Here is a 24,496-nt window from a genome sequence, read left to right as displayed (position 1 = left end):
TATATATATATATATATATATATATATATATATAATATATATATATATATATATATTATATATATATATATATATATTAGGGTGAGTCAAAAAGTAATGCCATTTTGTTTAGGACAGGTATAATCACCAACACAGGAACATGTATCATACATCAAAATGAAGCTGGTCCTCTGTGGATCACATCCCTACTTCTCAATATAGTCACCGCTTCTCTCAATAGCAATGTTCCACCTTCAAATGAGAGCATGTATCCCTGTCCCATAAAATTCTGTTGACTGTTCTTTGAACCACTTCTTCACTACAGTTTTCAATTCCTCGTCACTGAAATAATGTTTGCCTCTCAAACCCCCTTTCATGGGGCCGAAGAGATGATAGTCTTGAAGGCGCTAAATTATTCCAGTGATGAGGAAGCGAAAACTGTAGTGAAGAAACAACAACAACAGGGACAACTGTAACAAAAGGACCCTATTATCATCAGGGGCACCCCCCGCCACACGTCTAACAAAAAATAAATTTGGAATGAAAACACCAAAACTATACTGACTCTGTGTCTTTGAGCAAGTTTTGCCAATCTGTGTTGGTGGCACCAAAGTTTGAAATGTGCTGAGGTAATTTGCAGACGCTGTTGTTCTTTCATCAGTTCCACCTGTAGTCTTCTATATTGACTTATCTCTGTGTATTGTCTCCATTGAAGCAAGACGGCGCTTTGCGGCCAGTTCTTGAGAATGGTTATCAACTTTCTCATCAATTGCTGAAAACGTAAAAGGAACAAAAACAAAAAAAAAACAGAAAGAAAAGAAATAATTTTTAAAAATTGTAATAAAATAAAAAATTTGGAAGATTAAGAATTGCAAATTTGATCCCTAGATTAATAGATAAACAAGTGCCTACCTGTTTTCTTGTGGCAGAGTCCAAGTCACAGATTACTTGTTCTGAACCAGTCTCCAGCTGCAAGGAATTCGATGAGCTGAGAAGAAGTCAAAGAAAGCAAAACGTAAATAAATAAATAAAAATAGAGTAAGAATTTAAGGGGTTAACATCTGGTCCCATGTTTAGTAATAATTATAAAATAAATAGAAATGCAGAGGATATTGCATGGAACACCATGTGATAATATTTGAAAAATAGGGGGCATTTTTGGTACTTCGTGAAGTAGGATAAGTAGGGGTGACATATACAAGGGGATGTGGTAACCATGGAAGCATAAATACACACACACACACACACACTTATACACACACACACACACATATATGTGTGTGTGTCGATTTGCTCGACTAAACGCGGTTCTCCAGCATGGCCGCAGTCAAATGACTGAAACAAGTAAAAGAGTAAAAGAGTAAATGATACTGACTTGTACTTCACGAAAGTCCTTGGACTGGCACCATCCTCCAGTTGTTCAGCCTGTCCTTCTTCCAGAGCTTCCAAACCATCTTGGCTCTCATAGTCTGAACTGTCCAACAACTGCAAATCGGTGCCGCCACATAACCAGGGATCCATCTGTAGAGACATCTGCAAGCGAATGACGGCTTTGGTTAAGACCTTCTCTGTATAACTGTGCCACTCCGTTAAGATCTGTCTCACCAATGCCATCTGGTGGCAGCTATTGTAATCTCTGAAATATTATTTTATAAACACATGCAACATAAATATACTTATACACACATGAATATATATATATATATACACATATATATATATATGTATGTGTGTGTGTGTGTTGGAGTATATGTGAGTGTAGATACATACATGAATATATATACATATGTGTATGTATATATTTATATATATATATATATATATACACACACATACACACATATATATACATATATATATATATGTGTATATATATAGTTATATATATATATATATATATATATATATATATATATATATTTATTTTATAGAAGGAGCTTCTACAGGACTAGAACTGTTTCATTCAAAAGAAATCATCATGAGCTTCCTGATGATTTCTTTTGAATGAAACAGTTCTAGTCCTGTAGAAGCTCCTTCTATAAAATAAATTAATTTACTCTGCAATGTATTGAGTACTTTATTTACTGTGGTTAACCCCGACTCAACCTGGGACCTACATATACATATATATATATATACATGCATGAGGATATGCATGTGTATATATGAACATGAAAATATGTATGTTTATATCCATACATGACTATATCTGTATATGTATAAATACACAAACACATATATATGTGTATACACACGTATGTATGTATGTATGTATGTATGTATGTGTGTATGTACGTGCATACGTATGTATGTATGCATGTGTGTATGTATGTATGTACGTATGTATGTATGTATGTATGTATGTACGTATGTATGTATGTATTTATGTATGTATGTACGTGCATACGTATGTATGTATGTATGTATGTATGTATGTACGTATGTATGTATGTATATATGTATGTGTGTATGTATGTCTGTATATGTGCAGATTTGTATTTATGTATGTATGTATATTTATGAAATAAAACAGGAATCTCAAAGAGCCATTTTCTTATTTCTACGAGAAAGAAAGAAATACAGAAATAAGACGAAAACCGTTCGTCCCTACCTGGCCAATAATAAATTAGACAAAGCTCTCCTCCAGGTGTCAAAGGCACCAGTCATCAGGTTTTTCTTAATCAACTTCTCCATGTTAATTAGTGCCTCGCTTCTGGCACTTTTCCATCTCTTTACGTTCCACCTCCATTGGTCAAAGAATGCTTTTTGGTGTAACACATTGCGTCTCTGGTAGAAATACACAAAACATCATCGTTTACATTTCATCTCACATTGATTTTAGTCATTGTACGTATATATATATATATATATATATATGTATGTATATGTGTGTATAGATATATGTATGTAAGTATATATAGATATATATATGTATGTATATATATGTATGTGTGTATATATATGTATGTGTGTATGTATGTATGTATGTATGTATGTATTTATGTATGTATGTATGTGTGTATATATATGTATATATGTTATGTATGTATATATATATATATATATATATATAATATATATATATATATATATATATATATATATATATATATATATATATATATATATAATATATATATATGAGAGAGAGAGAGAGAGAGAAAGTTTTATGAACAAATGTAAAATTTTACCATTTCAGCCTCCAGCAGAACCTTCTTCCGTATTCTCTGCTGAGCTCTTCTCCGCCAAACGATGAATCTCCGCAAGAGAGACTTCCGATGGAAATGCGATGCCAACTGTCTTCTGCTGATGACGTGTTTCCACCCAGAAAGACATTGCTGTAGGGCGAGTCTGTTCTTCCGTCCCTTGATGCATCTCTCGCAGTCGTACACCACGTGCAGCCGCCTGGAAAACCGGTGCCAGAAAGAGTCTTTTATTACATGTTCCTCCCTTAATATCTTCACCATTCTAAGATTGTCTGAAACGAATTAGTTATGAGGTTGGTGACGAAGAGGGTCATTTCGCTGCCAACATACGCACACACACACCCCTGGGGTGTATGTTTTGGGTGGGCGAGGTTTGTGCCTGTGCACCCATCGAAAACGGCAAATTCGTTATGGATAACGAATCTTAATGGGAAACTTTAGTTGCACCCCGGATTCAAGTTTGGTGGTAGTTGGTGCGGCAGTGCACCCTGTGCAACAACCATCATATGCCACTGACACGCATGCACACACACACATACATGCAAGCACACACACGCATGCACACACATGCATGCATATGCATGCACACACACACATGCCTGCACACACACACATGCATGCACACACACACATGCATGCACACACACACATGCCTGCACACACACACATGCATGCACACACACACATGCCTGCACACACACATATGCCTGCACACACACACATGCATGCACACACACATGCATGCACACACACACATGCACACACATGCATGCACACACACACATGCACACACATGCATGCACGCATATGCTTGCATGCACACACACACATGCCTGCACAAACATGCTTGCACACACACATGCACAAACCAGTATACACACATGCATGTACACACACTCACGCAACACACATGCACACACACGCACCAATGCACACACCTACACCCATGTTGACTTAGCCTTTCATCCGTTTGGGGGTTGATGAAGTAAGTACCAGTTACACACTGGGGTCAATGCAATTGACTACCCCACCCCCTCCAAAATTTCGGGCCTTGTGCCTTTAGTAGAAAGGGTTAACGTTATTATGGTTTTATGACTGTTGTTGTTGTTTTCGTTATTGCAGTCACAAATATAAGAAACCAATTGAAACATATACCCTCCATCAGGCATTTGCCATATCCTGAACGCCTTACTTCCCTGGGCATGGACACATTGAAACTCCGATGTCTGGCAGCTGACTTGGCAGACACCCATAAAATAATCAACCATCGCACAAACAATAACTCTGAGCACCTTTTCAAACTCCACCCATCTAACACCCGTGGACATATTTACAAAGTAAGAAAACAGCACAGCTCCCATGACTTCAGGAAACATTTTTTCACGCTGAGAGTTGCTGAAGCATGGAACAGACTGCCGGCATCGGTTGTTAGTTGTCGGAGCACTGCATCCTTCAAAACTTCCATGTTTCCTGAGATTCGCCAACACTACACCTGATTTTCTCCCCTCCATACACACACAAGCATGTATCTGACTCATACATTGTTCGCTTTCCAGACATTTCTGCATTACTGCATGTACTTTATATGCACTTTCTGACAAGTTGCGGTGCACCTGAGCACTGTATACAATAATTTCATTATATATTATTATTAAAAACAAAAACACAAAAGGAAAAAGAAAACAGGATGCCTACCGCCACCTGGTGAAATATTTCGACAGTTGAGCTCTGTAGACTAACAGGGAATTGTCCGAGCATTGGTGCTTCCGAATAATCAGTTGGTGCCAAGATTTGGTAACTCTACAAGAAATACCAGAAACAAATATGAATACAAAACCATTTTGGTGATGTGGGGGGGGACTTCTACCATGTTACATTGACTTGCTAGAAATAACAGTCAAATCTCTCTCTCTCTCTCTTTCTGTTTGTATGCTTATATGTATGTCTACTCTTCTCTCTCTCTGTCTCTTCTCTCTCTCCCTCCCTATTTCTCTCTCTCCCTCCGTTTCTTTCTCTCTTAATTTCTCTCCCTCCCTGTTTCTCTCTCTCTCTCTCTTTCTCTAGTTCTCTCTCACTCTGTTTTTCTCTCTCCCTCCTTGTTTCTCTCTCTCCTTTTCCCCTCTTTCTTTTTTCTCTCTTCCTGTTTCTCTCTTTCTCTTTCTCTTTCTCTAGTTCTCTCTCACTCTCCGTTTTTTCTCTCTCTCATTTTCTCTCCCTCTCCGTTTCTCTCTTTCTCTCCCTCTCTGTTTCTCTCTTTCTCTAATTCTCTCTCACTCTGTGTTTTTCTCTCTCTCATTCTCGCTCTCCTTTTCCCTCTTTCTTTTCTCTCTCTCTTTTCTCTCTTTCTCCTTTTCTCTCTCTCTCTCTCCCTCTCTCTCCCTCTGCTCCTTTCTGTCTCTATTCATTTCATCATACAACACCCACATCATCAACAACAACAACAACAGCATCCACAGTCACTTTACCTGGCTAGTAGTTTGTTGTGGTAACGTAACAGCAGAGGTTTTGAGGTTTGTGAGTTCAAACTCATCCTGTACCACTGGTGGAAAATAAAATGGACCAGTCTCTCCTGCAGCACCTTTTCCGCTTGTTTCGCTTCCTCTTTCTCTTCATAAACCTTCTGAAGCGTCGATGTCCATCTCTTGAAACTGCTGCAGAAATATTATAAGAATGGTCGAGTGAATTTGATAGATGGAAACTGTGTGGAAGCCCTCATATGTAATTTTTTAATTCTATTATTTGTTTCAGTCATTTGACCGTGGCCATGCTAGAGCACTGCCTTTTCGTTGAACAAATCCACCCCAGGACTTATTCTTTGTAAGCCTAGTACGTATTCTATCGCTTTCTTTTTGCCGAACCACTAAGTTATGGGGATGTAAGCATACTGGGTGAGACACTGCAGTAGATCATGATTGATCATGATTGATCGTTATTGATCATTATTGATCATGATTAATCATTATTGATCATGATTGATCATGATTGATTGTGATTGATCATGATTGATCGTGATTGATCATGATTGATCGTGATTGATCTGCTACAGGCAGAGTCAGATTAATTGATGCTCCGTTGGTTACAGTCACGAGTGTTCCAGCTGATCCGATCACTGGAACATCCTGCTCGTCAAATTTACATGCAAGTGGCTGAGCGTTCCACAGGGAGATTCAGTGAGAGACAGAAAGAATGTGACAAGGCTGGCCCCCTTTGAATTACAGGTACAAATCATCTTTGCCAGCTGAATGGACTGGAGCAATGTGAAATAAAGTGTCTTGCTAAAGGACACAACACGTCACTGGGAATTGAACTCATGACGTTTTGATTTTGAGCTAAATACTCTAACCACTAAACTATGTGCATTCACATTCCTAAATATAAACAACAGCAAATCACTTCATTGCTTTCTATTTTAATCAGTTTAAATTTTAGAATTAACTCCCTTGCCCTTTTTGACCAGAATTAGATAACTTTCTAAAGGACTCATCAAATCATAGATTATTTTTGCTAGATTATTCCTCCTTAACAAAAATGGTGATGACAGCTGGGGTTTTTGATGACAGCTGAAATGCCTTTAGTCATAGATCTACATCGTCAGAAATGGTCAGTTAGCTAGCTTTCCTTCTGTGTATTTGTCATCGGAGACAAGGCAATGCTGGAGCAATGTGAACCAATCAACAACAACAACAACAACTGGAAAAAAAAACACAGGTAAAAAGTAAACAAAAAAAAAGCAACATATAGTTTCACCTCTCAGTTGTAGATTCTTCTGTACAGATTTAAAGTGATTTGCGAATTTCTCCAACGCCATCTGGTGGTGAAGTTCTTTCCAGTGTTTAATGGCCTTCCTGAATATAGAGGAACGAAGTGTTAACATCATTGAAAGGTTGTTGATGATATGCAAGTAATCGTTGGTTTCAAATTTTGACACAAGGCCAGCAATTTCTGGGGGAATGGACAAGTCAATTACATCGACCCCCCCACCCCAGGGCTCAACTGGTACTTATTTTATCGGCCCTGAAAGGATGAAAGGCAAAGTCAACCTCGGCGGGATTTGAACTCAGAACGTATCTTCTTTTCTACTTTCGTCACAAGGCTCAAAATTTTGGGGGAGGGGGGGTCTCAGTCAATTAGATTGACCCAAGTACGCAACTGGTACTTAATTTATCGACCCCGAAAGGATGAAAGGCAAAGTCAGCCTCGGCGGGATTTGAACTCAGAACGTATCTTCTTTTCTACTCTCGTCACAAGGCTCAAAATTTTCAGTTGATTAGATTGACCCAAGTAGGCAACTGGTACTTAATTGGGCGAATTTCAACTCTGGAAGCAAAGACGGATGAAATGGCGCTAAGCATTTTGGCCAAATCGCTGAAGGGTTCTGTCAGCTCACTGCCTTAGTAATAGATAATGATGGTTTCAAATTTTGGCACAATGCCAGCAATTTCAGAAGAGAGGCTAAGTTGATTACATATGCCCCAGTTCTCCGTTGGTACTTATTTTACCGATCCTGAAAAGATGAATAGCTACCAGACGGATTCTTGAGGGTTGCGTGGGGCCCTGGGAGCCGTGGTTCAGAACCTCTGGTTTACACTGTCAAATTTCCCCTGCTCACATGACATGTATATAAAGGGATTCATTGGGGTTTATACAGACACAACTTACCGTACACACATGTGGGACCAACATTGGTGGATCAGTTTAGCTTGAAGCCTCTTGATAAAGAAACATCTCCAGTTTTCAAAGCAAACTGTTTTCATCCGCTTCCACCATTTTTCTTGTTGAAATCTCAGACAAAATCTGAAAAAGAAATATTTCACAGAAGAAAATATTTATTTCCAAAACTTAGAACCAAATATTTGAAGAGGTTGTATTGCTATTTTTTTTTTTTTTCCTAGGAGTGGCTGTGTGGTAAGTAGCTTGTTTACCAACCACATGGTTCCAGGTTCAGTCCCACTGCGTGGCATCTTGGGTAAGTGTCTTCTACTATAGCCTCGGGCCGACCAAAGCCTTGTGAGTGGATTTGGTAGACGGAAACTGAAAGAAGCCCGTCGTATATATATATATATATATATATATATATATGCGTCTGTATGTTTGTGTGTCTGTGTTTGTCCCCACAACATCGCTTGACAACCGATGCTGGTGTGTTTATGTCCCCGTTACTTAGCGGTTCGGCAAAAGAGAACCGATAGAATAAGTACTGGGCTTACAAAGAATAAGTCCCGGGGTAGAGTTGTTCGACTAAAGGCGGTGCTCCAGCATGGCCGCAGTCAAATGACTGAAACAAGTAAAAGAGAGAGTAAAAGAGTATATTGGTTTTAATCAGTAGAATAATTGGCCATGCTGGAGCACTGCCCTTAAGAACATTTGGTTGTCTTTCATTTTCAAATAGTGCAGAACATACTAAACACACACACACACACACACACACACACATATATGTATGTGTGTATGCCTAAATGTATGTATGAGCTTGCTCTTACCTGTGGCTAGGTAACCATGAGTCTCCTTTACAGCAGCACACCTCTTTCTTGTTAACCCCCCCCCCTTCTTTAGGTAACCGTGTCCCTCCTCTTCAACAGATCACCTGTTTCTACCCTCGTTCTTGTTAACTCTCACTCCTCTTCCTCTCCCTCCCTCTCTCTCTCTCTCTCCCTCTTTATCAACATCATCATCATCATTTGACTTCTGTTTTTCCATGTTGGTATGGGTTAGGGTGGTTTGAGAGGAACTGGCAAGCCAGAGTGTCCAGTGCCAAGCACTATTTCCTGTTTTGATATGGTCTCTACTGCTGGATGCCCAATATATGTGTGTGTGTGTAAATATATATATATATATATATATATATATATATATATATATATACATACATATACATCATCGTCATCATCATCGTTTAACGTCCGCTTTCCATGCTAGCATGGGTTGGATGATTTTGACTGAGGGCTGGTTAACCAGATGGCTGCACCAGGCTCCAATCTTGAACTGGCAGAGTTTCTACAGCTGGATGCCCTTCCTAACGCCAACCACTCCGTGAGTGTAGTGGGTGCTTTTTACGTGCCAATGGCACGGGGGCCAGTCAGATCAAGTTTGGGGCCTGGTGCAGCCAACTGGTTCGCCAGTCGTCAGTCAAATCGTCCAACCCATGCTAGCATGGAAAGCGGATGTTAAATGATGATGATGATGATTGATGTATATCTATGTATATGTGTGTATATATATATATATATGTGTGTGTGTGTGTGTGTGTGTGTGTGTGTGTTTGTGTGTGTGTGTGTTTGTGTGTGTGTGTTGTGTGTGTGTGTGTGTTGTGTGTGTTTGTGTGTGTGTGTTTGTGTGTGTGTGTGTGTGTGTGTGTTGTGTGTGTGTGGTGTGTGTGTGTGTGTGTACAAATATACACACACAGACACGTGTACATACCTTGTCTGTTTCTGCCTTTGACCGAAATTCTTCCATTTGGTAAACAGTTTCATTAAATACAGTTTCTGTATATGTTCTGTGGCAGAGATGCACTGATTCTTCCGGCAAATCACATTCCGCTGCCATTGCTTAAGAATCTTAGATTTCTTCTGTGAATGAATTGTCTTCACAACATGTTGGTGCCACTCAGTTTTGTTGTGCCATTTTCGATGCCATTTCTTCAGGAATCGTCTGGACGATGTAAAATAAAAGAAAAAATATAACAACGAAAATAAGAGAAGTATAAACAAAAATTAAATGCGAGAATGATCGTTTCTGACAGAGATACAAGCATAGTCCTGCAGTTAAGAATTTGGTGTTTGGGACATAATGTTTGAGGGAAGGTTTTCCTTTAGATCACTTTAACCCTTTTGTTACCATATCCCTGTTGAAATACAGGCATCGTTTTAATTTAATTTTGAAAATAATGAAGAATTTATCAAAATAATTTTGTGGCTGTATGGTAAGTAGCTTGCTAACCAACCACATGGTTCCGGGTTCAGTCCCACTGCATGGCATCTTGGGCAAGTGTCTTCTGCTATAGCCCCAGGCCGACCAATGCCTTGTGAGTGGATTTGGTAGACGGAAACTGAAATAAGCCTGTCGTATATATGTATATATATATAAGTGTGTGTGTATATGTTTGTGTGTCTGTGTTTGTCCCCCTAGCATTGCTTGACAACCGATGCTGGTGTGTTTACGTCCCTGTCACTTAGCGGTTCGGGAAAAGAGACCGATAGAATAAGTACTGGGCTTACAAAGAATAAGTCCCGGGTTCGATTTGCTCGACTAAAGGCGGTGCTCCAGCATGGCCGCAGTCAAATGACTGAAACAACTAAAAGAGTAAAAGAGTAATTATTAAGCTGGTGTTTGGAACAAATTGATGTGAAATTTTGAGTCTTGATTTTCATTTTTTTGATTTAAATCATTTTAAACAGATTTTATATCATAGAACCAGGGACAGCTTCAGATGGGTTGGATTTAAAAGGGTTATAAATCCCCTCACCCTTGATTCCCTACAAATATATATACTCCTCCCCTGTTTCTCCTCCCTTCCATCTTGGGCCAGTCAGGCGGTACTGGCAAAGGCCACACTCACATGGTGTTTTTTACGTGCCACCTGACCTGGAGCCAGTCCAGCAGCACTGGCAACGACCTCACTAGAATGTTTTTTCCCGTGCCAGTAAGGTGGGGGAAAGGCAAAGGGGCCGATACAGCTTGGCACCGGTGACATCACAACTCATTTCTATAAATGAGTAAACTGGAGCAACATGAAATAAAGTGTCTTGCTCAAGAACACAACACACAACCTGGTCTGGGAATTGAACTCACAACCTCATGATTGTGAGCCCGATGCTCTAACCACTGAACCATGGGCATTCACAATTGACAAAATAACCTGAATACAAAGGGGTTAAAACAGGAAACTTATATCAAAAGACTAAGATGGGTCCCAGGAATTAAAATACCTATTTCTTTACTACCCACAAGGGGCTAAACACAGAGAGGACAAACAAGGACAGACAAACGGATTAAGTCGATTATATCGACCCCAGTGCGTGACTGGTAATTATTTAATAGACTCTGAAAGGATGAAAGGCAAAGTCGACCTCGGCGGAATTTGAACTCAGAACGTAGCGGCAAACGAAATACCTATATCTTTACTACCCACAAGGGGCTAAACACAGAGAGGACAAACAAGGACAGACAAACGGATTAAGTCGATTATATCGACCCCAGTGCGTGACTGGTAATTATTTAATAGACTCTGAAAGGATGAAAGGCAAAGTCGACCTCGGCGGAATTTGAACTCAGAACGTAGCGGCAAACGAAATACCTATATCTTTACTACCCACAAGGGGCTAAACACAGAGAGGACAAACAAGGACAGACAAACGGATTAAGTCGATTATATCGACCCCAGTGCGTGACTGGTAATTATTTAATAGACTCTGAAAGGATGAAAGGCAAAGTCGACCTCGGCGGAATTTGAACTCAGAACGTAGCGGCAAACGAAATACCTATTTCTTTACTACCACAAGGGGCTAAACACAGAAGGGACAAACAAGGACAGACAAACGGATTAGTCGATTATATCGACCCCAGTGCGTGACTGGTAATTATTTAATAGACTCTGAAAGGATGAAAGGCAAGTCGACCTCGGCGGAATTTGAACTCAGAACGTAGCGGCAAACGAAATACCTATTTCTTTACTACCCACAAGGGGCTAAACACAGAGGGGACAAACAAGGACAGACAAACGGATTAAGTCGATTATATCGACCCCAGTGCGTGACTGGTACTTAATTTATCGACCCCGAAAGGATGAAAGGCAAAGTTAACCTCGGCGGAATTTGAACTCAGAACCTAACGACAGACAAAATACCTATTTCTTTACTACCCACAAGGGGCTAAACACAGAGGAGACAGAGAAGGACAGACATAGGTATTAAGTCGATTACATCGCCCCCCGCCCCCCCAGTGCGTAACTGGTACTTAATTTATCGACTCCGAAAGGATGAAAGGCAAAGTCGACCTCGGAGGAATTTGAACTCAGAACGTAGCGGCAGACGAAATACTGCTAAGCATTCCGCCCGGCGTTCTAACAATTCTGCCAGCCCATTCAGCACAGAACAATATTTTAAACAAGAAGCCCCCCCCCACCCCAGTCAAAAAGACCCAGAGACATTGTGAAGTTACCTGAGCATCCATTGGTCAGCTCGATGGCTTTCTCTCACCAACCACAACTGATTCGACCAATGAGCAACAGCTCTTCTCAGTATCAACTGATCACATGACTGCATCACATGCAGCACAAGATCGTGGCTCTCTGCCATTGAAATGGTTGCGGCTTTTTTCCAAAGATGGAACACTTTTTTTATTGTGCGGTGCCTGTGATGGCAGAATAAATAAAAGAATAGATAAATATATTTCTTTACTACCCACAAGGGGCTAAACACAGAGGGGACAAACAAGGACAGACAAAGGGATTAAGTCGATTACATCGACCCCAGTGCGTAACTGGTACTTAATTTATCGACCCCGAAAGGATGAAAGGCAAAGTCGACCTCGGCGGAATTTGAACTCGGAACGCAACGACAGACGAAATACGGCTACGAATTTCGCCCGGCGTGCTAACCACTCTGCCAGCTCACTGCCTTCTGAATAGATAAATAAACAAAATAAACAAATAAATAAACAAAAACAATGAAATGCACACAGGTATGTATACATACACATAACACACATACATATACATACATACATATATCTATATACACATATATACACATATATACATATACATGTATATACATATATATATACATGCCTATAATCATACATATCTGTATAAATACATACACATATACATACACATATCACACATACATACCTACATACACACACACACACATACATATATATGCATACATACATATCTATATACATACGTATCTGTATACGTACATACACATATACATACACACATACATACGACCTACATACATACACATGTACATATACATATATACACACACATGCACACACATATATACACACACATATGCACACATATGGATATACACATACACACATGGATATATACACCCATACACACACACATATGCACACACACACATGCACACATATAGATACACATAAACACAAAAATATGGATACGCACATATACACACACATACACACACACACACATGCACACACACACACATGCACACACACATGCTCACACACACACACACGCGCATGTAAGGTGTAACAGTTAGTGGTTGTCGTACCTGTAGTGCAACAATGATATTGAATGACTTTTAAAAATGGTGTAGAATCTGTGGAATGTAACTTGGATACACTTATGTCTGTGATGCTTCCTGTTGAGCAGAAGAAGAACAAGAAAATCACAAGAACCGGCTACAAAATCGCATGCATGTGTCTATACATACATACATACATCATCATCATCATCATCATCATTTAGCGTCCGTGCTCCATGCTAGCATGGGTTGGACGGTTCAACTGGGGTCTGTGAAGCCAGAAGGCTGCATCAGGCCCAGTCTGATCTGGCAGTGTTTCTACAGCTGGATGCCCTTCCTAACGCCAACCACTCCGTGAGTGTAGTGGGTGCTTTTTACGTGCCACCCGCACAGGTGCCAGACAGAGCTGGCAAACGGCCACGAACGGATGGTGCTTTTACGTGTCACCGGCACGGGGCCAGGCGAGGCTGGCAACGGACACGAACGGATGGTGCTTTTACGTGCCACCAACATATATATAAATAAATAAAAAGGGGTTTGTATGATTGTGTATAGAATGATATATATAATTCAAAGAAATTCCAACTCTGTGTTTTTACGCTTTATTTATGTTCTTTATAATATTAATGTAGAACAGTGCTTTACAACCTTTTTGCTGGAACGGAACCCCAAGGAAACGTTCCACTGGCTCGAGGAACCCCTGTGCAATAATTTAATAGTCTTATGCACACATATCTGCACAGGAGAATTAAAAATTACTGCTGATTTTAGCAGTTTTGTAACTTCTTGTGGAACCCCTGGACTGTACTGGCAGAACCCTAAGGTTCCACGGAACCCTGGTTGAAAACCACTGATGTAGAATATAGAATATAGAATATATAGTATAAATAGTATATATAGTGTAAAATGAAATGAAGTATTGATTGTCTTATTGAATGGATGAAATATTGAATATCAAATATTAAGGGACTAGTATACTTTCTTGCATTAAAGTGGTCTTCAAGGTCCCAGGTTGTGACAGGAGTGTGTGTATATATATATATATATATATACATACATGCAGGCATTCATACATGTGTGTATATATAAATATATATAGATACATATAGATAACAATAGATAACAAATTAAAAGGGGGGCTTTTTAGCAATTAGAAAATTAGAACTTAAAGACAAAATTAATAGAGGTCACGATAATAAATGTGAAACCAACGGTCACTCTTGGACCAGCCATAACAACCAACTTCTATATAATTATATTTATATGTGTGTGTGTGTATATACAGGATGTAAAGCAACTGCGACAACAAGAGTAAGACTTGGCTGGGTGAAGTTCAGGGAATGTGCAGCATTGTTATATGGGAAGAGGTTCTCCTTGAAGATGAAAGAAAGGGTTTATTGAAGTTGTGTGAGGTCTGCAATGCTGTATTGGAGTGAGAGATGGTGTCTGAGGGAAAACAAAATGGTAATTTTGAGAAGGACTGAGAGAACAACAGAAGGCTACAACAGCTCCAGTTTGATCTGGCAAGGTTTCTACGGCTTGATGCCCTTCCTAACGTCAACTACTCCAAGAGTGTAGTGGATGCCTTTTACGTGCCACTGGATCAGAGGCCAGTCAGGTGGCACTGGTTTTGACCATGCTTGAATAGTTCTTTTCATGTGCCACTGACATGGGAGCTAGTCAGGTGGTATTGGCATCAACCACACTCACATGGTGCTTTTTACATGCTACCACCACTGGCATCGGCCATGGTCAAATGGTGCTTTTTACATGCCACTGGCACAGGTGCCAGTCAAGTGACACTGGCATCAGCCATGGCTACGATCTCACTTGGCTTGCCAAGTCTTCTCAAGCACAGAATATCTCCAAATGTCTTGGTTGCTTGTCATTGCTTCTGTGAGGCACAGATAGATAGACAGACAGATAGGTACACACGTATATATACATGTATATATGTATGTATGGAGGCGCAATGGCCCAGTGGTTAGGGCAGCAGACTCACGGTCGTAGGATCGCAGTTTCGATTCCCAGACCAGGCGTTGTGAGTGTTTATTGAGCGAAAACACCTAAAAGCTCCACGAGGCTCCACCAGGGGATGGTGGTGATCCCTGCTGTACTCTTTCACCACAACTTTCTCCCACTCGTTCTTCTGTTGGCCTGCTCGCTTAGCCAGCAGGGTGGCGTCATTCGAAGGCAAAAACAATGCGAAGCACATTGTGACCAGCGATGTGTAACTACATCTGATGGACTGGTCGGTCACGTGATCACGTGATATGTATGTATATAAGTGTTTATGTGTTCATGTTTTTATCTGTATGCATTTGTATAATACTGTTTAAAGCAACTAAACAAAGGCAATCAACAATAACAACACCAACAACAACAACATCCCTCACCTGGCTGCCAGTTCCATAGTCTTCAGGTGTTGCCTGCGTCTGTTGTAGTGACACCAACAACACCACATCTTTAAGGTCAGCTGTTTTCTGTAATGGAGGGAAAACAGAATATGTAGTGACCACCACCTCCCATCAAGAAATACATTACACTGACCAAAACATAATGCTATTCACACACACATATGCAATTAGTGATTACCTGTAATGAAGATCGGCCTTGGATTGAAGTTGATTTTTCCGAAAATGTAATTGCCATTTCGTGAAGGAAACTTTGAGACGATTCCTGCCGTTTATTTGTTGAAGGATCCGTATTCTGTAGGGAAACAATTCGGAAAACACAAATGTGTATATATGTATATATATATATATATATATATATATATAAGATCAGCAACAATTTAGATTCAAATGTATATGGTACTTAACTTAGATGCACCAGAATTTTTTTAAAGTTTTACCCATAAAAATATGCGGGGTGATTATAATCAAAAATAAGCAACAAGAATGGATCCGGTAATTTAGTACAATTGTTTCGCACTACAACATTTTATTAAAAGTTGTAAGAATTACAGCAGATTTAAGATGCTGTATATATATATATATATATATATATGTGTGTATATATATTTTTGTGTATATATATATAATATATATATATATATAATGCACATACCATGTGTGTGTGTGTGTGAGTGTGGATGTAGGCACATGTGTGTGTGCAGCTATGTGTGTGTAAGCACATGTGTGGGAGGGCATGTGTGTGGGGGGGCATGCATGTGTGTGTACATGCATGTGTGTGTGCTTATGTGTGCATGCATATGTGCATGTGTGTGATGCATGTGTGTGAGCATGTGTGCATGTGTGTGTGCAAGAACATGAGTGTGTATGTATGAATGCATGTACATGAGTGCATGTGTATGTGTGAGTGTGTCTGTCTCAGTGTTTGTATTTATCTCACCCACCTATACACAACTATTAATTTGTTTAAATCCCTACAAGCTAGCAGTTCGACAAAACGAGATTGACAGAATAGGTACCAGTCATCAAACAAATACTAGAGTTAATTTGATTGGCTAAAAATGAATGAAAAAAAACCCATCAAAGAGCTGCTGCAGCATGGCCACAGTCCAACAACAGAAAACAGTAAAAGATTAAAAGAATGAAGAATATGGTAGAAAATGGTGCCAGAAAGGTTTTCAAAATCATAAGAAAGCTGGTCACGATTTCACTTTACCTTTTCTTCAAAGCTGCGTTTTCCTTCCACAGCTGCAAAGCTGACATCAATCGATCCCGTAAATGAATCTTTGTCTTCACTTCCCACTGAAGAAAACAGGAAACCATTGATGACGAAGAAGAGATCCATAATTATATATGTTTAGATTTAACGCTAATGAATATTTAAAGAATGGAAATGGAAGTGTTTTCTGACAATTATCATCTTTGATTTTAGGCGAAGGACAAAGTTGCTTGATGTGGGATTTGAACTCAGAATGTTAAAAAACCACAACAAAATAATCTGCCAAAAAAATTCACAAGACTTGTTAGATGCTCTCTCTTAGACCACCATCATTATATTCATTGGTGCATGTATGTATATATATATATATATGTATATATATATATATATATATATATATATAAATAAATTAGATATAGATATATATATATATATATATACATGGAGAAGGATTGTGCATGAGGGGACAGCCACGTTTGAGAAATCTCGAGTTGCTCATGAGAAAGTAAGGAAGGATGTCAGGAAGGGCATCGCTGTTATACTTCCAGAAGGGAAGGGTCTTCCTTTGATCCTGACATGCAATGTCTGTGCAAGACCCTGCCTCAGTAAAGCTGGACTCATGAGTCATCTTCGTAGTCATAAAACGAGACAGATGAGTGACAACCTGGCCACTAGTGGTGGTGTAACACACCATGCTAATCATATCTGTCGGGCATTTGGAAGAGAGTGTAATTCGGTGGGAGAACTTAAACGACATGCAAAGGTACATGAAGCCCAGTTACAACTACAGCCGGCTATTACCGGTAAAGGTTTTAGCTGCTAATTCTGTAAAAGACATTGTAGATCTTTAGATGGGCTAAAAAGTCACATTCGATCACAGCACCAGTAACAGTTAAGCTTCGTGCAATGGCCATACTCGATAACGAGGGGGCAGCCATTAAATATATATATATATATGTATAGTTTCCGCTATCTAGGTGACCAAGTCAGTAGTGGGGTGGGTGCGCTGAAAGTGTAACTGCTAGAATAAGAATAGCCTGGGCAAAGTTTAGGGAGCTCTTACCTCTGCTGTGACTAAAGGCCTCTCGCTCAGAGTAAAAGGCAGACTGTATGATGCATGTGTACGAACAGCTAGCTACATGGCAGTGAAATGGGCCGTGACTGCTGAGGACATGCGTAAGCTCGTGAGAACGAAGCCAGTATGCTCCGATGGATGTGTAATGTCAGTGTACTTACTCGACAGAGCGTTAGTACCTTGAGAGAAATGTTGTACCTAAGAAGCATCAGTTGTTGTGTGCAAGAGAGACGATTGCGCTGGTATGGTCATGTGGCGAGAATGGATGAAGAGAGGTTGTGTGAGAAAGTGCCAATCCCTAGCAGTTGAGGGAACCCGTGGAAGAGGTAGACCCAGGAAACCTGGGACGAGGTGGTGAAGCACGACCTTCGGACGTTAGGTCTCACCATGGAAATGACTAGAGACCGAGACCTATGGAAGTATGCTGTGCGTGAGAAGACCCGGCAAGACTAGTGAAGCCATAATCCGTGGCCCCTACCTGGGACGTAGTCAGTCCACCTGTGCATACCTCCTTCTTGTGACACTTGTGAAGACCTGTTGAGGCAAGTGAGAATAGAATCGAATCGTATCAAATCAAATCGAACCAAATCAAAATAGATGAACATCAATGGAATTTGTATCCTTGTGGTACCAGTGCCGGTGGCACATAAGAAAACCATCCGAACGTGACCGTAGCCAGTACCGCAATGACTGGCCTCCGTGCTGAGGGCACGTAACAAACACCATCCGAGCGTGGCCGTCCGCCAGCCTCGTCTAGCACCTGTGTCGGTGACACATAAGAAAACACCATCCGAGCGTGGCCGTATGCCAGCCTCGTCTGGCACCTGTGTCGGTGGCACATAAAAACACCATCCGAGCGTGGCCGTCTGCCAGCCTCGTCTGGCACCTGTGTCGGTGGCACATAAAAAACCCATCCGAGCGTGGCCGTCTGCCAGCCTCGTCTGGCACCTGTGTCGGTGGCACATAAAATCACCCACTACACTCTCGGAGTGGTTGGCGTTAGGAAGGGCATCCAGCTGTAGAAACACTGCCACATCTGACTGGCCTGGTGCAGCCTTCGGGCTTCCCAGACCCCAGTTGAACCGTCCAACCCATGCTAGCATGGAAAGCGGACGTTAAACGATGATGATGTATATAAAATTCAAATGAGAGTGAGAAATTAGATATTAATTTAACTAACATCGATTTCACACTAGTGGTCTAGCATATAAAATGACTGAAGGTTCAGTAAAATTGTATTATATACATATTAGAGGGAAACCACTATGTGGACACCCTTATGCTAGAAATAGATCCACTATGGTCTTACACTAAGAAATGTTCCCAAGAAAAATTTAGCAATTTTGGTTGTTTTGCTAAATTTTTCTTGAGACCATTCTTAGTGGTAAGACCATAGCGGATCTTTTCTAGCATAAGGGTGTCCACATAGTGGTTTCCCTCTAGTATGTATAGATATATATATATATATATATATATATATATATATATATGAGGCAATGTGGCTGAGTTCCTTTCAAGTGCTGGGCCCCATGGAGGCAATGACCAAGACGTTTGGCATTATGTCATGCTTGAGAAGAAGAAGACCCATCAAGCCTAGCAAAATCGCAATCATTGCAGATACTGGTGTCACACAAATGGCACCTGTGCCAGTGGCATGTAAAAGCACCCACTACACTCTCAGAGTGGTTGGCATCAGGAAGGGCATCCAGCTGTAGAAAACCATACCAAGTTGGACTGAAGTCTGGTGCAGCCTTCCAGCTTACCAGCCCAAGGACAGAATGCGTCACCTAGAACTGAACTCATAACCTTACAATGATGAGCCGAATACCCTAACCACTACGCTATGCCCCTTTCCCTAAAAAAAATTAAGAAAAAGAAATGACAAACTTTTTGGAGGCAGGACTTAAGCCACAACTGGTTGATGCGTTCTTGGAGAGATTCTGACAATAACCGACTCTTCAAAGCTGCCTGGTTCAAAGCCTTCAGACCTTTGCGAAGACTGTGCTTCCTCTGCAGATCTTTGGCACTGCAATGCTTCCGCCATTCCCGGTACCAAGCCAGCAAGTATTTGTATTGGATGAATTTATCAGGAATTTTTTCTCTGTGGAAAAACGGCAACAACAACAACAATAAGTACAAGGTAATACAATGAAAACATTACAACAACAACAACAACACAAAACAACTATAACTACAACAGTAAAAATATACCTTAATTACTTTATTTTTACTTGTTTCAGTCATTTGACTGCGGCCATGCTGGAGCAGCGCCTTTAGTCGAGCAAATCGACCCCCAAAACTTATTCTTTGTAAGCCCAGTACTTATTCTATCGGTCTCTTTTGCTGAACCGCTTAGTTACGGAGGACGTAAACACACCCCATCGGTTGTCAAGCAATGTTGGGGGTCAGACACACACACACACACACACACACACACATATATATATATATATATATATACATATATACAACGGGCTTCTTTCGGTTTCCTTCTACCAAATCCACTCACAAGGCTTTGGTCGGCCCGAGGCTATAGTAGAAGACACTTGCCCAAGGTGCCACGCAGTGGGACTGAACCCGGAACCATGTGGTTGGTAAGCAAGCTACTTACCACACAGCCACTCAGTAAGATGCATTTTTGGGAGATGCTGAAGCCATGTGGACCAGTGGTTAGGGTGTTGGGCTCATGAACATAGAGTCTCGAGTTCAATTCTTGGACTGGGTGATGCACTGTTTCTTGAGCAAGGTACTTCCTTTCACATTACTCCAGTTTGCTTAACTGAAAACGAATACCAGCCAACAGCTAGCACAGCTCTTTTTGCCTCTGGTTAGTCATCACCATCATCATCGCCATTTAACATCTGTTTTTCCATGCTGGCATGGGTTGGATGGTTTGGCAGGAGCTGGCTGGGCCAGGAGCCACACCAGCATCCAGCTGTCTGTTCTGGTATGGTTTCTACAACTGGAAGCCCTTCCTAATGCCAACCACTTTACAAAGAGTACCGGGTGTTTTCTATGTGGCACCAGCATCAGCAGGGTCACCAAACAACTTGCAAGATTAAACTCCTCAGCTGGAAGAAGGGGGGGGTTGTATTGAGGTGGGGGGTGGATTAAAAGTAAAAAGGGACAAGGGTAGGCACCTTGTTGTAGATTAGATACATAGAGGCCCCGGTTGGAAGAGGAAGGAGATTGAGCTAGAGATGAAGATAAGGAGAGCAATAGTTAGAGAGATGGTGGCGAAGATGTATGAAGACATTCCCTTGAGGGACATTGGGAGGGTGGAGATAATTAGTGAGGGAATATAGGGGTTTGGACTGGGTGTGTGGGTAGGAAAGAGGTGACTGTAACAAATCAATTTTCTGCCTGGTCAAGTGTGAGAAAGCCAAGGGGACATCAATGTTTGCACAGAACTACAGAAGTGTGGAAGCGAAATTTGCTTAGGGAGTACAAACCCAATTTTTCAAGAGGATGTTCAAAGTGTTTTCATTGCTCCTTGCAAAAATTTTAGGGGATGCACTCACACCTCCTGCGACCCCTATACCCGGCTACATTTGCATCTAAAACCAATAAAGGTATGTGTGGTATATGTTGCAAGGTGGTACTCAATTGTAAATGACGGTTGTGGGTTTGGTTTGGTGTGTTGCTGAAGACTGGGTCTTTAAGTTTCATTCATGCCAAATTCCAAGGAAGGTGAAGAAAGTATGGGTGAGAGGTGTTGACTGAAAAAATTTTATCAGTCTGGGTACCATGCAGTGGGACTGAACCCAGAACCATGTGGTTAGGAAGAAGCAAGCTTATAACCCTAGTCATCCCCATTGCAACACCCACTCTTCCTTCATTCTATAGGCTGAGCATTGGGTGCTTTTCCCATGGCACCAGCACCAGTGAGGTCACCCATGCATCTTGTGAGGCTAAAAATCCCTTCAACTGAGTGAGATTACAAAAGAAAGCAGGGCTGCTTTATAGTAGATGACAAAAGAAGGACCTAGTATAGAGGAACGTTGGAAATTCTATCCCAAACCCTAAAAATTGCCCCCTAATCTTTATCGAGAAAGATTTTTGAAACAGAGATGGACTTACATTTCATTTGCTTCTTGAAAGAAATTTGGTTTTTGCTGTCTTTCCCAAAATGGCTTCTGTGAAAAGAAATAACCAGAACATTCAAGAAGGAACTTTATTAGAGAATATTTATTTCTTTATTGCCCACAGAGGGGCTAAACATAGAAGGGACAAAGAAGGACAGACAAAGGGATTAAGTCGATTACATCAACTGGTACTTATTTAATCGACCTTGAAAGGATGAAAGGCAAAGTTGACCTCAGTGGAATTTGAACTCAGAATGTCAAGACAGACAAAATACCACTAAACTTTTCACCCGGTATGCTAATGATTCTGCCAGCTTGCTGCCCTTCTATTAGAAGACATGTATCTGTTTACGTATTTATTGCCTTATTTCATTTGTTTACTTGAACCACTTACACATATGTTTGTAATCAATTAATTAATAGATATAATTGGATGTTACTGGCTGATATTTGTCGATTGTTGATCCTCTCCATTTTCTTATTTGCCTTATATATATATTATATATATATATATATATTATTATATATAATATATATATATAATATATAATATATATATTATATATATATATATATATATATACTTATTTAAAGCAGCAGAAAATTCCACAAAACCTGTTACTCTGAGTTTCACGTTGCCGTTCATCAGACAGTAGCAAAAACTGTCCGACGAACAGCAAGCGAACTCAAGAGTACAGTTTTGTGGAATTTTCTGCTGCTTAAATAAAGCATCTTACTCTACCACTGGTATTTGAGTACTCTTTTTTCCACCTTGTTTCACTTTATGTGTTTACTCCATTATATATATATATATATATATATATATATATATGTATGTGTGGTGTGTATATATATATATATATATATATATATATATATATATTATATATATATATATATATAATATATATATAATAATGATGATATATATATAATATATATATATATATGTATGTATATATATCATCATCATCATTGTTTGACATTCACTTTCAATGCTGTCATGGGTTGGACGGTTTGACTGAGAACTGGCAAGTGGCTGTGTGGTAAGAAGCTTTCTTCGCAACCACATGGTTTCAGGTTCAGTCCCTCTGTGTGACACACACCTAAATGAAAACATTGTTGGCCTTGGTGAGATTTGAACTCTGAATGTCCAGAGTAGAAATGAATGTTGCAAGCTAGTGTTTTCCCCAACATTCTAACGATCTTGCCCTAATTATAGTTTTTGGTATTTATCTGTTAATTGAAACAAGTGTTTATGGTTTACATAAGCCATTAATCTTGAAGGCATTATACATACTTAAATACCAAGCTATAAACCTATTTATCACTGCCACTCTCTCTCTCTCTCTCTCTCTCTCTCTCTCTCTCTCTCTCTCTCTCTACATATATATATATATATATATTGCACTTTTTCTTTCTCCTCTCTCTCTTCTTTCTTCGCTCTCTTTCTCCTCTCTATATACTACTGTATATGTATTTATGCCTATATATATATATACAGATACACGCCTATATACACACACATGCACATATATGTATATGTGTGTGTGTGTGTGTGTGTGTGCACTTGAGATGTATGCATGTATGTGTGTATGTATATATGTGTGTGTGCGTGTGCATGAGTGCACATATGTGTGTGAGTGTGTGTCTGTATCTGTGTGTGTGGTACTGAGGAGTATTTGTATACATTTTGATGTATATCAACATCATCATCATCATCATTGTTTAACGTCCGCTTTCCATGCTAGCATGGGTTGGACGGTTCAACTGGGGTCTGGGAAGCCAGAAGGCTGCACCAGGCTCCAGTCTGATCTGGCAGAGTTTCTACAGCTGGATGCCCTTCCTAACGCCAACCACTCCGTGAGTGTAGTGGGTGCTTTTTATGTGCCACCGACACGGGTGCTTTTTATGTGCCACAGACACAGGTGCCAGACGAGGCTGGCGAACGGCCACGCTCGGATGGTGTTCGTTACGTGCCCACAGCACGGAGGCCAGTCAATGCGGTACTGGCTACGGCCAGTATTAAATATATATACATATATATATATATATATATACATATTTTCCACCTGCCTTCGTCTTTTGTTTATTTTCATAAAGCTTTCCGTTATATATATAATATATATATATATATATATATATATATATATATATATATATATATATATATATAACACTTATATATATTCATTCTATATCGAGTGAAAAAACGGTATTGACGATTTTTTTGGAGTCTCGCAATACCATGTACGCCTGTGAGGATTTACTTTCCCAATAAAACTCGGTTTT

General features: G+C 40.1%; 1 protein-coding gene across 2 annotated transcripts in view; it reads right to left on the bottom strand.

Moving 5' to 3' along the window:
- LOC115224856 (protein SFI1 homolog) overlaps positions 1-24,496 on the bottom strand; it is a 66,710-nt gene that overhangs the window by 36,225 nt on the left and 5,989 nt on the right. Inside the window, exons 2-13 of one of the 2 annotated variants that reach the window (XR_005003927.1) lie at positions 22,200-22,255; positions 20,007-20,220; positions 17,042-17,127; positions 16,007-16,120; positions 15,808-15,894; positions 13,439-13,528; positions 12,342-12,533; positions 9,603-9,833; positions 7,845-7,979; positions 6,933-7,030; positions 5,651-5,836; positions 4,886-4,985 (exon numbers count right to left, since the gene is read on the bottom strand). Coding sequence is in view for 1 of the 2 variants with exons in the window: in XM_029795806.2 (XP_029651666.1) it covers positions 545-751; positions 892-967; positions 1,355-1,615; positions 2,591-2,766; positions 3,171-3,384; positions 4,881-4,985; positions 5,651-5,715 (1,104 nt within the window). In the remaining variant the exon portion in view is untranslated. Of the gene's footprint in view, positions 1-544; positions 752-891; positions 968-1,354; positions 1,616-2,590; positions 2,767-3,170; positions 3,385-4,880; positions 4,986-5,650; positions 5,837-6,932; positions 7,031-7,844; positions 7,980-9,602; positions 9,834-12,341; positions 12,534-13,438; positions 13,529-15,807; positions 15,895-16,006; positions 16,121-17,041; positions 17,128-20,006; positions 20,221-22,199; positions 22,256-24,496 lie in introns of those variants that run through there. The other variant, XM_029795806.2, reaches the window with a different exon arrangement.

The sequence above is a fragment of the Octopus sinensis genome, linkage group LG26 (assembly GCF_006345805.1).
Source record: "Octopus sinensis linkage group LG26, ASM634580v1, whole genome shotgun sequence".
NCBI lineage: Eukaryota > Metazoa > Mollusca > Cephalopoda > Octopoda > Octopodidae > Octopus > Octopus sinensis.
The sequence above is the reverse complement of the archived record's forward strand: the minus strand, read 5'-3'. Positions and strand labels throughout refer to the sequence as shown.